General features: G+C 42.3%; 1 protein-coding gene across 16 annotated transcripts in view; it reads left to right on the top strand.

Annotated features, from left to right (window-relative positions):
- The window catches only part of C11H11orf65 (chromosome 11 C11orf65 homolog), a 156,369-nt gene that overhangs the window by 63,203 nt on the left and 75,369 nt on the right, over window positions 1–17,797 (top strand). For all 16 annotated transcript variants that reach the window (XM_063783394.1, XM_063783395.1, XM_063783390.1 and 13 more), the window contains 2 exons: window positions 8,333–8,503; window positions 15,741–15,796. In XM_063783394.1, coding sequence (XP_063639464.1) covers window positions 8,333–8,503; window positions 15,741–15,796 — 227 coding nt within the window. The remainder of the gene's footprint in view (window positions 1–8,332; window positions 8,504–15,740; window positions 15,797–17,797) is intronic.

Raw genomic sequence — 17,797 nt, 5'->3', positions numbered from 1 at the left:
TTAACATCCAAAGGACTGAGCCCTGAACAAAGAGTTAAGTTACCTTTTAAGCATTTCATGGGGTTGGGGGAGATCTGTGCAGGGGGAAGCATATTACAGAAGCAAGAAACAAAGATAGTTATTCAATTAATTGAGACGTGCATTACATCGTTTCTTACTTTTCAAGGAAAACATGTTTTATGACTTGAGTTTATCTGTCTAGTGACCTTGCAGCTGCACAGCTAGAGAAACAGGGTCTTCACAATGCCTGGGAAAGAAGGAGAGAGAAGGCTCACTAGCCACAGAAAAACAGGCAGTTAATTTTTAAAGGACTCCAGCTCTTTCTCCTTCTTAGGGGGAGTTGGGGTTTCTTACGTACAGCTGAGTTTCTGTTTACACATTCTTTTTTTTTTTTTTTTAATTCCTATTCCATTAGAAAAAGGATTTCTAAAAGTTCAGGGAATTGTGTGTTTGTTTCTGTTATGTGCAATCTACTAAACCACCGTCTAGCCATCACCCCAGGAAGTCCCAGGAGATACCTTTTTCATCAAGCTATGAAGTAATAGCTTGGTGAGGGGAACGAGGGGAGCAGCATATTTCTTTCTCTTTTTTTTTTTTCTTTGAGACGGAGTCTCACTCTGTCACCCAGGCTGGAGTGCAGTGGCGCAATCTCGGCTCACTGCAACCTCTGCCTCCCAGGTTCAAGCAATTCTCCTGTCTCAGCCTGCCGAGTAGCTGGGATAACAGGCATGTGCCACCATGCCTGGCTAATTTTTTTTTTGTATTTTTAGTAGAGGCAGGGTTTCAACATATTGGCCAGGCTGGTCTTGAACTCCTGACCTTGTGATCTGCCTGCCTCGGCCTCCCAAAGTGCTGGGATTACAGGCGTGAGCCGCCACGTCTGGCCCAGGAGCAGCATATTTCTTGATGAACTCTGTGGTGGCTGTCCTTTACAAGGCTGGAGATGACAGTGGGGAAAGCTGTGATGGAAATGGTTCCTTTAGTTCACTGGGACTAATGGAACTTTGAAGTGGTAGAGGTCAGCTGATGGCACAATTGCAGCGAGGCTTCCAGATGTGGCTTCTTCAACAGAGCAAATCAACACAGCCCCTGGCACCTGGTATGCTGCAACTGACCTGGCAAATGTGTTCTTTCCCATCCCAATCACTAAGCAACAGGAGAAGCAGTCTGTATTTTCATGGAAAGAACAGTGTGTTTTTACATGTTGTTCCCGAAGATACATCACCCTTCTTGCTCTTGTCCCCAGGGGCTTGTACATCTGTTTCCATAGAACATTATGCCTGTCCATTACATTGATGACCTTACCTTGATTGGATGTGGTGAGCAGAAAATAACAGCTCCTTGGTGGCTTAGTAGGACAAATGCACACTAAAAGGAGGCAGATAAACTTCGCAAAAAGTTAAGGATCTGGCATATAATTGAAGCTTAAAGACATTTGAGATATCCTTTCAAAAATGAGAGACAAGTTACTGTACCTTGTACCATCCATCCTGAAGAAGCACAACACTTAGAGGCCCTCTCTCGATTTGAGAGCTAATGTATGACATATTTTGGGCATGCTGCTCCAACCCCTTTACTAGGTGATCTAATAAACAAGCTGGCTTCAATGGGACATGGAGCAAGAAAGAGTTGTGTAGCAGATCCACAATGTGGTCAAGCTGCCTTACAACTTGGGCTTTATGGCCCAGCAGTCCCAACAGCATTAGAAATGTCCATGGTAGTGAAAAACTGTAGAGTCTGTAAAGAGACCTAATGGGAGAATCGCAGCACAGACCTCTAGGGTTTAGGAAGAAGGCAGTGAATTCCTTCCTCTGCCAGAAGCTATATTCCATTTGAAAATCTGTTCCAGATTTGCAATTGGTCCTGGTAGAGACTGGTTGCTTGACAATAAGATACCAAGTGCTATGATCATGGACTGACCTGGGATTTATCTAATCAATTAAACCATAAAATTGAGAGTACGTAGCACTGTTTTAGTGTAAAATAAATGTGGTCTGTATGGGAATGAATCTGAGAAGGTCCAGAAGGCCCAAGTAAGCTGCATGAGCAGGTGGCTCATACTCCTGCAACCACTACTTACGCTGCATTGCCTCCACATCATCTCCATACCTTTGGCTTCATAGGGAGTCCCCATGACAAGTTAACAGGGGGGAATATGTTGGAGGAATAAGTTGGATCTATACAGGATGCTGCATCATCTAAAAATGGACAGTTAATGATTTCAGTTCCTCGGTTGGCCCAGAAAATGATCAAAAGATATCCTTCCAGTGGGCACAACTTGTGGTATGTTTGGTTTTCCACTTCATTTGAAGGGGAAAAAGCCTGAGGTAGGGATCTCATTGACTGTGCTGACCAACATTTATAGTTTCCCAGCTGATCAACATTTGCAAAGAATAAAATTGGAAAATTGGTGAGTATAGGTCAGGGTAGAGGTATACTCAGAATGGATACAAAATATATTTTTGTCCCATGTGAATGCCCTCCAAAGGGCTTATATGAGGCAGACAGCTCTTGGTAATCAGATGGACAAGATGATCCATCCTGTGAATGTCATTTTTTCCCCCGGCACCTCAGTGGTTGCACCATGGAGTCTTGTCCAAAGTGGCTAGGATTACAGGGATGGAGGCCCTATATAGACTCAACAACTTGGTCTTCCCCTCACCAAAGTTGTTCTGGCTACAGTCACAGCTGACTGTATAGCAAAGGCCATTGCTTTGCCCCCAGTAATGAGCTATGCTGGCTAGTTGGTGACAGGCTGATTAAAATAGACCATTCCCATAATAGAGGAGGCATCCATTTGTCCTCACAGTGATAGACAAATATTCTGGATATTAATTTTATTTCTCTGCCTGCATTACTTCTGGCAACAACACCTCTCATAACAGAATGCGTTATCCATCGTCATCATTTTATTTCATGCAACATTGCCTCTAATAGGGGACCTATTAACAGCAAAGGAAGTGTGGTTACAGGCTGAGAACAATAAAATTCACCTACCATATGTGCCATCACCTAGAAACAGCTGGCTTTGACAGAATGGTGGCGTGACTTGCTGAAGCACCGTCACATTACTAGCTGGGAAACAGCATCTGGTGATAAGCCAATGCACATGAAGAATAATATGCATTTTACTTCTTCTTTCCTGTGTTTATTTACCCTCAACACAATCGTCATCCATAACTGAGCTCTGTATTTCTAATTATGTGGGCATTTCTATATCAAACTCAACAGTTCCAAAACTGAATTTCTAATCTTCCGCATCACAAAAGTTGTTTCTTCTCAGTATTTCTTCTGGTCTGAGCTTATGACACTGCATTTAGCCAGTCATCCAAGCCAGAAACAGAGGGCTTATCCTAGATTTATCACTCTTTTAGTGCCTACATGTAATCTGTCATCAAGTCCTATTAATTCCACTTCCAAAATATCTCCCAAATCTGATCTTTTCTTTCATTCTCCACTGTAATGTCTCATCATTTTTCATCTACCTTCTAATTAGTTTCCTGGTCTCTAGTCCCTTCGTCTTCTCTGTATAAACACTAAACTGATGTTTCTAAGACAGAAATAATTTCTTTACTTAAAATATGTTAAGGGCTCCCCGTTACCTACACCTCCCATGATATTTCCTCTCCCTAGGGTGCTCAGCTGCATGGCAACAACATCTTCATCTTTTGATACTTGGCCCAAATAGCTCCTTCTGAAACCTTCCCTTACATACCTAGACACAATTAGGTACTTCCTTTTGATGTGCCCCATGGATCTTTTATATACTCAGTGGTCACATTTTTGCAATTGACTGTGTATTTGTCTGCCACCTCCACTAAACTTTGAGTCCCTACAGAGCAGAGACTCTGTTCTATTTATTAGCACAGGATCTCAGACTTAGTTCATGTTTAATGAATATATGTTGCTTATAGAATAAATAAATGAATGAATGCTTTCTTATGACTGGGTGTTACATTTCCTTTTCATAGAGTTGCAGGGGGTGAATGAGAAATTTTACTTCGTGTGCTTTGTTCATTTATGGCATTTAAACACTCTTCATTCTGACTGTTGCTGAGAATCAATAATGAACAAAATCAACAAAATTTTTATTTTTTACCCCTATCTTACTAAAAGAATTCTGGCTTTTAAATCTAGTCCCTTCCTGTGTCCTATAGATCTTAGCTTTCCTCAACCTCCTTTGCAACTTAAGCTTTGATTCTTCCTAGGTCTTTGTTGTTTTAACTTCTCTCTCTGTTGTGACATTTAGACAAACATTTCTTATAATATTCTTTCCCTCTAAATTTCCTAGTTTAGAAAGAATATAAGATCATGTTAAGGTGAATACAACTAAAAATATATTGCAAAATTACCTACGAAGACAAATTTTATGTCTTTTTTTTTTTTTTTTTGAGAAAGAGTCTTGCTCTGCTGCCCAGGCTGGAGTACACTGGCACCATGTCAGATCACTGCAACCTCTGCCTCCGGGTTCAAGCATTCTCCTGCCTTAGCCTCCTGAGTGCCTGGAACTATAGCTACACGCCACCATGCCCAGCTAATTTTTGTATTTTTAGTAGGGCCTGGGTTTCACCATGTTGGCCAGGCCAGCCTCAAACTCCTGACCTCACGTGACCTGCCCACCTTTGCCTCTCAAAGTTCTGGGATTACAGGCGTGAGCCACCACCCTAGCCAATTTTAGGTCTTTTTAAAAGATCATTAGTTTGTTTATAAAACAAATTATGTTTATAAAGTGATCTTTTATTTCTGATCACTATATTTGAAACACTTTCTACTTGCAAACCTGTTATTTTATCAATATTTATACCATTTAATTATAATAGTAACTAATTTATTTTATTTCATTTATTTTATTTATTTATTTATTTATTTATTTATTTTGAGACGGAGTCTTGCTCTGTTGCCCAGGCTGGAGTGCAGTGGCGCCATCTCAGCTCACTGCAAGCTCCGCCTCCCAGGTTCATGCCATTCTCCCGCCTCAGCCTCCCTAGTAGCTGGGACTACAGGCACCCGCCACCACGCCCAGCTAATTTTTTTTGTATTTTTAGTAGAGACGGAATTTCACTGTGTTAGCCAGGATGGTCTCAATCTCCTGACCTCGTGATCCGCCCGCCTTGGCCTCCCAAAGTGCTGGGATTACAGGCATAAGCCACTGCAACCGGCCAATAGTAACATTTTAAAAGAGTTCAAAACCTGAGAATTAAATTATGTGAACAATTACTATGACTCTCTTGAAAACAAAGTGCATTTTATACTTCCTTAATAAGAGAAAAAAGATATCTGAATTATATATCACTGTTGAAAAATAAGAGGTCAGGCACAGTGGCTCATACCTGTAATCCCAGCACTTTGGGAGGTGCAGGTGGGCAGATCACTTGAGGTCAGGAGTTTGAGACCAGCCTGGCCAACATGGTGAAACCCCATCTCTACTAAAAATACAAAAATTAGCTAAGCCTGGTGGTGTGCTCCTGTGATCCCAGCTAGTTGAAAGGCTGAGGCAGGAGAACTGCTTGAACCCAGGAGGCAGAGGTTACAGTGAGCCAAGATCGTGCCACTGCACTCCAGCCTGGGCAACAGAGCATTTGTTCTCATGGATCATTATCCGTTTAAAATCTGATGAAGTCAGAATTTCATGAGGGCAAGGATGTATCTTCTCACTGTTATAGCCCTGCCACCCGATAACAGTGTCAGCCTATGAATGCTTACTGTGTACCAGTCATTGTTCTAAATGCTTTACATAGATTTACACTTCTTTTTTTATTATTATTATTTTAAAAAATTTCGGCTGGGCGCGGTGGCTCACGTCTGTAATCCCAGCACTTTGTGAGGCCGAGGCAGGCAGATCACGAGGTCTGGAGATCGAGACCATCCTGGCTCACACAGTGAAATCCCGTCTCTACTAAAAAATACAAAAAATTAGCCGGGCGTGGTGGCAGGCGCCTGTAGTCCCAGCTACTCGGGAGGCTGAGACAGGAGACTGGCGTGAACCCGGGAGGCGGAGCTTGCAGTGAGCCGAGATGGCGCCACTGCACTCCAGCTTGGGCAATAGAGCGAGATTCCATCTCAAAAAAAAAAAAAAAATTTGGGCTGGGCGCAGTGGCTCACGCCTGTAATCACACCACTTTGGGAGGCTGAGGCGGGCAGATCACGAGGTCAGGAGTTCAAGACCAGCCTGGCCAATATGGTGAAACCTCATCTCTACTAAAAATACAAAAATTAGCTGGGCGTGGTGGGCTGTAGTCCCAGCTACTTGGGAGGCTGAGGCAGGAGAATTGCTTGAACCCGGGAGGCGGAGGTTGCAGTGAGCCGAGATCACATCACTGCACTCCAGCCTGGGAGACAGAGCAACTCTGTCTCAAAAAAAAAAAAAAATTGTAGAGACAGGTTGTCCCTATTTTACCCAGGCTGGTCTTGAACTCCTGGATTCAAGGGAGTCTCCCGCCTCAGTCTCCCGAAGTGCTGGGATTGCAGGCATGAGCCACCATCCATGCCCATCCCACATGGATTTATGCTTCTAAACCTCTCAAGAATGCTAGGAGGAAGTAGTGTTATGATTTTTTTTTTTTTTTTTTTTTTTAAGAGATAAGGTCTCACTCTGTTACCCAGGCTGGAGTGCAGTAGTGCTATCATAGCTGACCACAGCCTTGAACTTCTGGGCTCAAACAATTCTCCCACCTCCGCCTCCCCAGTAGCTGGGACTACAGGCGTGTGCCACTGTGCTTGGCTATGTTTTTTATTGTTTGTAGAGATGGGGTCTCACTGTGTTGTCCAGTATGTTCTTAAACTTCTGGCTTCAAGTGATCCTCCTGCCTTACCCTCCCAAAGTGCTGGGATTATAGGCATGAGCTACCACACCTGGCCCTGATTACCATTTTAAGGAAGAGGTCAGTGAGGCCCAGAAAGGCTAGGTTATTTAGCAGATTATGTAACACAGAACCAAGATTCACATCCAGATAATTCGATACCAGAGTCTTGCTCCATATCACCACTATGCTGTTTCCTAATCAATGAGTGTTGAATTAATAAATGAATACAACTTCATAATAGGTGACCCTTTAAAATGGCTACCAATGTAGATCTTAAAATAAATACCAAAAAAAGGTTTGATGATCTTGGTAAGGACTACTAACTTCTCTCTAGTTACTCAGCTCATTATCAGTGAATGTATTATTTTATGTGCTCAGATTAAGACAGGCAGTGCTGCAGAAGGAGGCAGAATTTAAGACTAAGGGTCTGAATACTGGCTCTCGTAAGTATTTACTGCTACATGATCTTGAACAATTTCTTTAAACATTTTTAAAATTATTAATTGAGATGAGGATCTCTCTGTTGCCCAGGCTGGTCTCAAACTCCTGGCCTCAAATGATCCTCCTGCCTCAGTCTCCAAAAGTGTTGGGATTACAGGCTTGAGCCACTGTGCCCAGCTTTGAATGATATTTTAACTTCTCCAGGTCTCAGTTTCTTTATCTCTAAAAGGGGAATAAAAATAGCTGCCACAAATGGCTGTGTCTTTTTTTTTTTTTTTTTTTTTTTTGAGATGGAGTCTTGCTCTGTCGCCCAGGCTGGAGTGCAGTTTCATGATCTCGGCTCGCTGCAACCTCCACCTCCCAGGTTCTAGTGATTCTCCTGCCTCAGCCTCCCAAGTAGCTGGGATTACAGGGGCCCGCCACCATGCCCAGCTAATTTTTGTATTTTTAGTAGAGACGGGGTTTCACCATGTTGGCCAGACTGGTCTCGAACTCCTGACTTCGTGATCCACCCATGTTGGCCTCCCAAGTTCTGTGATTATAGGCATGAGCCTCTGCGCTGGGCCTGACTGTGTCTTTTTAAAAAGAATTAAATAAGACTGTATGAAAAGTACCTGGCACAAAGAAAAGGTATCTGTTTTCCCTTTACCTCTTCCTCTCTTTCCTTTTTTCACTTTCCTTCCCTCTTTATCTGCTATTAGCCTCTTGATTTTGTAAAATTTACTTAACTCCTCAAAGATTTATTTCCTCACCTATAAAAATGAGTAGGTTAGTTATTTGGTTTCTAAGACCCTTTCCACTCTATAATTCTAAGATTCAACAATTTAATAACTTAGTTTTTCTTCGTATCATAAAAATGCAACTTATTGAGGGGTGATTTTAAGTTAGTGTGGTTAAGTTGCTTTTTCCCCCAGAAGATTCCATCACATAGATCTTGGTTTAGATGCATCTGAGTTATATAGGAATGAAAACTTTATTCAATATGCAGATAGTTTTAATATGTAAATAGCAACAATATATATTGCCTGTATCTACTTGTAATCTCCTATTTCAAAAGATTTACTTCTCTTTCCCTTTCGCCTATTTAGGTACTACTCAGGAAGTCTGGAGGCTAAGTCAACACATCATGAAACTCTAGGACTAATTCACACTGCAACAAAGGGGCTGATTAGAGCTTTTGAAGATGGGGGGATAGATTCTGTGATGGAATGGGAAGTGGATGAAGTGCTGAACTGGACAAATACACTGAACTTTGATGAGTAAGTACATGTTGCTATTCTTGGGGAACAAGGGCAGTCATCATAGTTTTTTTCTAACATTTCCTATTTCCTTGTTGAATCTTGGGGCCACAAACAATCTTCAAAGAAAAAAAACCCCCGAGTATCTATTATTCGTCTAGAAAGAACAGAAGAAGACATGAGGGGTAAGAAAATGAATGATCCAAAAATAGTAAACAGAAAATTAGACTTAGGGCTCTTTATTCTTAGACTTTATTCTTATGCTTTAGTCTGCTTTGCTTCTTACTTTGGGATTTAGAAAAAAGGCTAAGAGCATGAAATTAATAATACAAAGATTTTCTTTCATCTATATTCCCTAACCTTTCTGTATGAGACACTAAAACGTTATAAGTTTTCAGTGATGTACTATGGCCCTTAGAAAACATTTTTAAGATTTCTTGTGTGGGGGAAATTTTAGAATATTTAATGTAGCCCCATTAAGGAAATGCAATCAAAACCATAATGAGATACCACTTCACACCTACTAGGATAGCTATAATTAAAAAGACAGATAATAACAAGTGTTTGCAAGAATGTGGAGAAATTGGAACTCATACACTGCTAGCGGGAATGTGCAATGGTGCAGCCACTTTGGAAAAGAATCTGGCAGTTCCTCAAGTGGTTAAACATAGAGCTGACATGTGATCCAGCAGCTCCACTCCTAGATATATACCCAAGAGAAGGGGAAATACATGTCCACACAAAAACCTGTTCATGAATGTTCATAGCAGCATTATCATAATAGCAAAAAAGCAGAAACACCCCAAATGTCCATGAGCTGATGAATGGCTAAATGAAATATGGTAGATCTATCCAATAGAATATTATTCCACAATAAAAATTAGTGGGCTGGGCATGGTGGCTCATGCCTGTAATCCCAGCACTTTGGGAGACCAAGCAGATTGCTTGAGCCCAGGATTTTGAGACTAGTCTGGGCAACATAGCGAGACCCCATCTCTACAAAAAATCAATAATTATCCCAGGCCTGCTGGTGCATAACTGTAGTCCCAGCTACTCAGGAGGCTGAGGTAAGAGGTTCTCTTGAGCCAGGACGTAGATGCTGTAGTGAGCCATGATCACACCACTGTACTCCAGTCTGGGTGACAGAGCGAGACACACACACACACACACACACACACACACACAAAGCCAAGTGTAGTGGCTCACGTCTGTAATCCCAGCATTTTTGGAGGCCGAGATGGGAGGATTGCTTGAGCCCAGGAATTTGAGACCAGCCTGGGAAACATAGTGAGACAGCGCCTCTATTTAAAAAAAAAGAAAGAAATTAAGTTCTGATTTATGCCATAATATTGATGAATCTGCTAAGTGAAAGAAGCCAATCACAAAGGATCATGTGTTATTTTATTTATAGGAAATACCCAGAATAGGCAAACCTATAGAGACAGAAAATAGATTAGTGGTTTCCTGGGGGTGGAGAATTAACTGGGGGGAGGGGGTGGTGGTGGCTATGGGGTGCAGGGTCTCTTTTTGAGGCAATGAAAATGATTGAAAATTCATTGTGGGCCAGGCACGGTGGCTCATGCCTGTAATCCCAGCTCTTTGGGAGGTCAAGGCGGGTGGACTGTTTGAGGTCAGGAGTTCAAGACCAGCCTGATCAACATGGTGAAACCCTGTCTCTACTAAAAATACAAAAATTAGTCAGGCATGGTGGCGGGCACCTGTAATCCCAGGTATCAGGAGGCTGAGGCAGGAGAATCACTTGAATCTGGGAAGTGGAGGTTGCAGTGAGCTGAGATCGTGCCATTGCACTCCAGCCTGGGCAACGAGTGAAACTCTGTCTCAAAAAAAAAGAAAAGAAAATTCATTGTGGTGGTGGATCCACAACTCTGCTAATATTATACTAAAAGCCACTGGATACTATACTTTAAATGGGGGAATTGTATGGCATATGAATTATATACCTCAATAAAGCTGCTTAAAATGTTCAATATTTACTCAACTACAATAAAGAATGTGGATACCGTATGAAGAGGCAGAAAAATTTAAATGAAGATAGTGTAAGTAAAGAAATGTAAGAAAACAGAAGAAATCAGTAAAAGTGAGATAAGAAAATGGGGTAGGAAAAATCAAGTTAATGGTCATTGAACAATAGAACATGAAAAAAAGAAGCCAGAGGAAGCAGGGGAGAGAATAATGATGCAAGGAAAGATAAATGAAGAAAAAGGGAGAAGAATGATCAAGACAAACGAAAATCAAAACAAGAATAAAAGAAAGAAGATACTGATGAGAAGGATAGATCAGAAAATAATAAGGAAAAGATAAAAAATAAAGGACTAAGTGTCCGTAGTAGATGCTTTAAAATATTTTTAAATAAGAAGAAATTGCTATGATTCAATAACCCCAATATTTTGTGCAGACCTGAGTCCTGAGATTCCCTATAGACAGCATGTCTGTAGTTTCTGGGACACTGAACAAATGCAGATGGTAATAATGATGCAAGAAATGACAGCCAAACAAAGGAGCTGCAATGCCTTGCTTTTACTTTTCTTCCTAAGAGTAAAAATTGCTGAGTGGAAAAGAGAGGAAAGAAAGGGAAAGAGAGGTAGGAGAGGTCCATTTTTAATGAGTTTCCCAGGACTGGATAGAGAATTTTCTCAGGTGAGCTTTTGAAATCCTGCTCTGCCTTTCCCTTGTACCATTGGCTGATTCAAGCTAAGGGCTGGCAAACAAGTACAAAAAATTGATACCAGATATTCTATATTCTGTCATTACTGGAATATAAAAAGAATAAAACTATTGAGTTCAAAGGGAAGAAAAAATAGGCATCTCGGTCCACATAAGACTTTCCCCGCCATCATCCGCTAAGTGATAGTAGGTGAAGTCTTAATGGCTTCCCTTTAAAAAACAAAAAACAGGCTGGGTGCGGTGGCTCACGCCTGTAATCCCAGCACTTTGGGAGGCTGAGGCGGGTGGATCATGAGGTCGGGAGATCGAGACTATCCTGGCTAACACGGTGAAACCCCGTCTCCACTAAAAATACAAAAATTAACCCACCAAAAATTGGCAGGCACCTGTAGTCCCAGCTACTAGGGAGGCTGAGACAGGAGAATGGCGTGAACCCAGGAGGTGGAGGTTGCAGTGAGCCGAGATCGCGCCACTGCACTCCAGCCTGGGCAACAGAGCGAGACTCCATCTCAAAAAAAAATAAAAATAAATTAAAATAAATAAAAAAAAACCAGCCAGGCGAGGTGGCTCATGCCTGTAATCCCAGCGCTTTGGGAGGCCGAGGAGGGCGGATCTTGAGGTCAGGAGATCGAGACCATCCTGCTTAACACAGTGAAACCCTGTCTCTACTAAAAATATAAAAAATTAGCCAGGCATGGTGGTGGGCGCCTGTAGTCCTAGCTACTTGGGAGGCCGAGGCAGGAGAATGGTGTGAACCCACGATTCACGCCATTGGGAGGCAAAGCTTGCAGTGAGCTGAGATCGCGCCACTGCACTCAAGCCTGGGTGACAGAGCGAGGCTCTGTCTCAGAACAAAACAGAGCAAAACAAAAAAACCCAGGATAAACCAGTAAGACTTGAAGCAATTTCTTCATAGCATATAGGAGTGGGATGAATATACCTAGCTTTCAGATGATAAGAGCAACTGAAAATTTCCATTAAAAAATGCAAATACCTTGCTTTCAAGTTATGTATAATTTCTATCAGTTTATCTTCTGAGTTGAGGATACTCATAATTTTGTACCAACATGGACTCTTAGCAAGGTTTTACATTGAGCCTTGAACAACAAAAATTTCAGATGAAATTTCAAGTGTGATTATCTGGGTATATTTCAGTAGCACTACTTGGCCACAAGCGCTGATTATCTCAGTAAGACCAAACTTTGCAAAGGCCTTCCCCTAGCTAACTGCAGACATTAGGCATAAGCCCCTTCTTTCCAGCACATTTATGGTCTCCACAGTCTACTTCCCCGTTTGACCTTTGTAGACCTCTAGATATTTGTAACTGGCTTGGTGCCACCTTGTTTGATGAAAATTTAAAAGTCTGACATTTGTCCCCTCTAGAGAATTGGTCACCCCTAATTCCTTGGAAAGTATCCTTCAACGTCTATGGACATTTTTCTACAGTTGGACAGTTAGAATGGCATAAATGCCTTGAACACTGATATTTAGTGATAACAACCAGTTTCTCCCCAAAGGCTTTTGTGCTAGTCCGTTATGACAGACCGATGCTCTCCTGAGATGAAACCATGTCCATCTTCAGATGCGTACTGCAACTATTAACTGAACATTGTTATTATCATTTGGAAGAATGGATAGAGCCAGTTTCACTAGTGGACTCAAACACACTAATGAGTACTGTTGCAAATTCCTGTATCCAGAGCTATGTTGCTGCAGATGTTTAGAACCCAGAACAATCCCCACATCACCATCACGGAGTTATGCACAATGCCACAGGACAGCTACCGTGGCTTTTGCTGGCATTCATCCTAATGGATATTCAGATGTTCCTCTTCCAGGATCATCACGTTTTTCAAACAGCAAGTGAATTTTGACATACCTATTAAGCAATCACCAGCTAGAAAATATTAAATAATTTCCTGATATTCTGTTGGGGAGAGCTCTGTGCTTATGTCTGTTACAGATAGTTTCTATATCTGAAGCTGCTCCTTTGATTTCTAAGATATGTAGTTTTGTGACCTCTCTGGCTAGGGACTTTTTCTGAGCTCTTAAAGTGTTAAATTTGTAATTTAACAAATGGATTCATTGTAGACTGCACACACACTTGATAACTATTATCTAAAAATTTCTACAAATTTCTTCGTGAGAAAGATGAGCTCTGTGATATAAACAGCATGGTAATGCTTTCATCAGACTTGCTTCTATGTCTGTAAAACTTAGATTTTTGTAAAACTTAGATTTCTTATCAATTACTGCTGGTATGTTCTTTATGAGAAGTTCTTTTTAAAAAAATGGAATAAAAGTCATGTGCTAATCTTGGATAAAGCAGGGACAGTGATGGGGCCTAGCTATGGTAAGTGTTTGTGCCCCAGATTGTCAGGGCTCAGCACACTATCGATCAAGGTCTTTTATCTTGGTTTCTTGAAGGTGGAATGAAAGTCTTTTCTGTGTATAAATCCAAGCAAGCAGGATGAGTCTTTATAGTGCTCCTGAGCAACCACTGAAAGCACAAAGTCTGCTAAAATTTAAGGTCAAACCAAACTGAATTGCCTACTGAGAGATTGTGGAAGGAGTTTACACCACCTGCTCTTGTCCTGCATCCTTTCATTTAAGTCACCCAGCAGTATCCTATTGAAGGCCATTGAAGAAAGTTCGCAGAGCACCAAGGGGTAGCAGTAGTGAGAAGGAGCCAAATTCAGACACAACGTCTGATTGTAATTAAATACTGTTGGATAGGCCAAGTGCAGTGGCTCACGCCTATAATCCCAGCACTTTGGGAGGCCAAGGTAGGTGGATCACTTGAGCCCAAGAGTTCAAGACCAGCCTGGGCAAAATACCGAGACCCCATCTCTACAAAAAATTAAAAAGTTAGCCAGGTGTGGTGGCATGCACCTGTGGTCCCATCTATTCAGGAGGCTGAGGCAGGAGGATCACTTGAGCCCATTAGTTTGAGGCTGCAGTGACCCGTGATGGCACCAGTGCACTGCAGCCTGGGAGACAGAGCGAGACCTTGTCTCTATAAAAATAAGTATTAAATACTGTTGGAAGTATATACCCTCCTACTGCAAAAAACTTCAGGAGCACAGGGTTGACAGAAGTAAAAATAATTCAAATGGAACAAATAATTAGAAAATCACAATGTCACTTTGGGAGGCCGAGGTGGGTGGATCACCTGAGGTCAGGAGTTCGAGACCAGCCTGGCCAACATGGTGAAACCCTGTCTGTACTAAAAATACAAAAATTATCCGGGCGTGGTGGCAGGCACCTGTAATCCCAGCTACTTGGGAGGCTGAGGCAGGAGAATCTCTTGAACCCAGGAGGCCAAGGTTGCAGTGAGCCGAGATCGCGCCATCACACTCCAGCCTAGGGGACAAGAGCGAGATTTTGTCTCAAAAAAAAAAAAAAAAGAAAGAAAAGAAAAGAAAATCACAGTGTTTTCTGAATTACATGATAATTCTTTTTTTTTTTCTTTTTTGAGATCTCGCTCTGTCGCCCAAGCTGGAGTTCAGTGGCACCATCTCAGTTCACTGCAAGCTCCACCTCCCAGGTTTTAGGCCGTTCTCCTGCCTCAGCCTCCCGAGTAGCTGAAACTACAGGCGTGCATCACCACACCTGGCTAATTTTTTGTATTTTTAGTAGAGATGGGGTTTCACCGTGTTAGCCAGGGTCGTCTCGATCTCCTGACCTTGTGATCCGCCCACCTCGGCCTTCCAGAGTGCTGGTATTACATGTGTGAGCCACTGCGCCCAGCCAATTACATGACAGTTCTAATTCTCCACCTGTCTGTGCTAGCTCCCTTTCAGCACCTACTGTAACCAAATCCTGACCTGATTTTTTGATTAAAGTGGGTGCAGTTGTAAAGGCACCTTAGGAAAGTGGGATATGGAGCCTAAGGTGAAATAAATCTTAGGAAACCTGCCTCTTGGTGCTTTTCCATCATCCTCACAGAAGGTTGTACCTTGTCCTTCCCTATTCTACCTCTTCTCAGGCAACCCTCGTCTCTCTATTTCAGTCTCTGTTCAGGAGCTGAGGTGACAGCTGCATTTGCCCTACCTAAATGTATCTCTTAACGTGTTCTGGACACTGCAAAGACAGCGCTGCTGCTCTAATGAGCTCAGAAACTGGATGCTTTAAATTTCCCTTCACGTATCAGAGACAGTGAATCTGGTAATCCAGAACAAAAGAGAAAGTTTTTGTTGTCTCCAGGAGAGTTTTCTGCCCATGCTTTAAATTTAGATGTTATTAACTAACTTCTTAGTAAACACTCAGCTGAGGACATGATCTTTCTGGAATTAACAGGATAAAATGAGGGGGCATGCTAGAGGGAGGTGAAAGGACACTAAGTATGGCAGATGGTGGGCACCATTTTTATACCTCCTTCAACTCCTTGTCCTGAAGGTTCTTAGCTGGATGTGAGATACTAGAAGGTGAGAAAGTCATGAGAGTTACACATGGAGGCTAGTGAACATGCCATCATTAATCTAAGATTTCTGAAAAGTGGAATTTTAGAAGTAGTCTAAGTATGTACTAATGAATCGATTAAATTTAATGAATCCTCATATAATGTGCTTAGGTACATTGCCAGCTGGAAGGAAATTGCTACAAGCAACTCTTCGGCTAACTTCAAAGGTAGGTGATTTTTAGCAGTACTTTATAGGAAATTCTCATGAACAAAAAATACATTCCACACACGTATTTCTAGGCATTTAACATTTCAGTAATCTGCATAGTATATAAATTTAGATTCATTTGTCAAGTCATTTTTACCTTTGTATGTAAGATTGTTATTTGGGAATAGAAGGAAATGTCCTATATTATTTAAGTTTGAATAAAATGATTTTAAAAATATGAATCTCTTTTTTTTTTGAGACGGAGTCTCGCTCTGTCGCCCAGGCTGGAGTGCAGTGGCGCGATGTTGGCTCACTGCAAGCTCCGCCTCCCAGGTTCACACCATTTTCCTGCCTGAGCCTCCCAAGTAGCTGGAACTACAGGCGCCCGCCACCACACCCTGCTGATTTTTTGTATTTTTAGTAGAGACGGGGTTTCACTGTGTTAGCCGGGATGGTCTTGATCTGCTGACCTTGTGATCCAACTACCTCGGCCTCCCAAAGTGCTGGGATTACAGGCGAGAGCCACCACGCCTAGCCAAAATATGAATCCTTTTTTAAAAGTTACTGGTCAGGCACAGTGGCACACACCTGTAATCCCAGCACTTTGGGAGGCTGAGGCAGATGGATCACCTGAGGTCAGGAGTTCGAGACCAGCCTGGCCAACATGGTGAAACCCTGACTCTACTAAAATACAAAAATTAGCTGTGCATGGTGGCAGATGTCTGTAATCTCAGATACTTGGAGGCTGTGGCAAGAAAATCGTTTGAACAGGGAGGCGGAGGTTGCAGTGAGCCAAGATTGCACCACTAAACTCCAGCCTGGGTGACAGAGTGAAAAAAAAAAAGTTACTTATAGTTTTAGTAACGATTTTTCATGAGCAGACTTCACTTGGCAAAATAAATGCCTCAAAATGTTGAAAATAGTTTTTAGGTTCTAGGCCACTATTGTTCTGCCAGTAGTTAGCAGTACTGAAATGCTGAAAGTAAAAGCCAGCATGTTGAAGAAGAGTGTCATCAGACACCAGAAACACCAATAATTTTAACATAGCCAAAGCCTAATGATGGTATATGAGTTCTGTCCTACTAGCAGATAGGAGAAGCAGTAAAGCAAAGAGGTTAGGATTGTGGAGTTTTTTGTTTGTTTGTTTTTGTTTTTGTTTTGAGACAGGGTCTCACTCTGTTGCCCAGGCTGGAGTGCAGTGGCCTGGATCTCAGTTCCCTGCAGCCTCTGCCTCCCAGGCTCAAGCAATTCTCCCACTTCAGCCTCCTGGGTAGCTGGGACCATAGGCACACACCACCATGCCCAGCTAATTTTTGTATTTTTGTCAAGATGGGATTTCGCCATGTTGCCCAGGCTGGACTCATGTGATCTGCCCATCTTGGCTTCCCAAAGGATTGTGGACTCTTGATTCAGAGTGCCTGGGTTTGATTTTTGGCTCCACTCTTTACTGGCTATATGATCTTGGGCAAGTTACTAGCTCAGTTTCTTCACTAGTAAAAGAAGAATAACGGTAGTACCTAGCACATAGGTTGTGAGATAATGAGATAATCATGCACAGAGCTTAGAATAGTGCCTATCTCATAATGCATACTCCATTAATATGAGCCATCCTTAGCATTAACCAATCCACCTATTTCCAGCTCACTGCCACCCACTCAGCCCAAGTTGCCTTCACCCCTCTACAGGCTTCTGCAATAGCCTCCAAACCAATGCTTCTCCATTCCCTTCTCTGCTCAATAGTCATCTTTTACAAATTTAAATCAGCACAGAGACCCAGCACAGTGGCTCATGCCTGTAATCCCAGCACTTTGGGAGGCCAAGTTTGGAGGATCACTTGAGGCAAAGAGTTCAAGACTAGCCTGGGCAACATAAAAAGACTCTCACTCTACAAAAAATAAAATGTCAGCGGGGCATGGTGGCATGCACCTGTAGTCCTTGCTACTTGGGAAGCTGAGGCGGGAGAATTGTTTGAGCCCAGGAGGTGGAGGCTGTGCGGTTGCGCCACTGCACTCTAGCCTGG

Source organism: Pan troglodytes, chromosome 9 (genome assembly GCF_028858775.2).
Source record: "Pan troglodytes isolate AG18354 chromosome 9, NHGRI_mPanTro3-v2.0_pri, whole genome shotgun sequence".
NCBI lineage: Eukaryota > Metazoa > Chordata > Mammalia > Primates > Hominidae > Pan > Pan troglodytes.
This window is presented reverse-complemented; position numbering and strand designations above follow the sequence as displayed.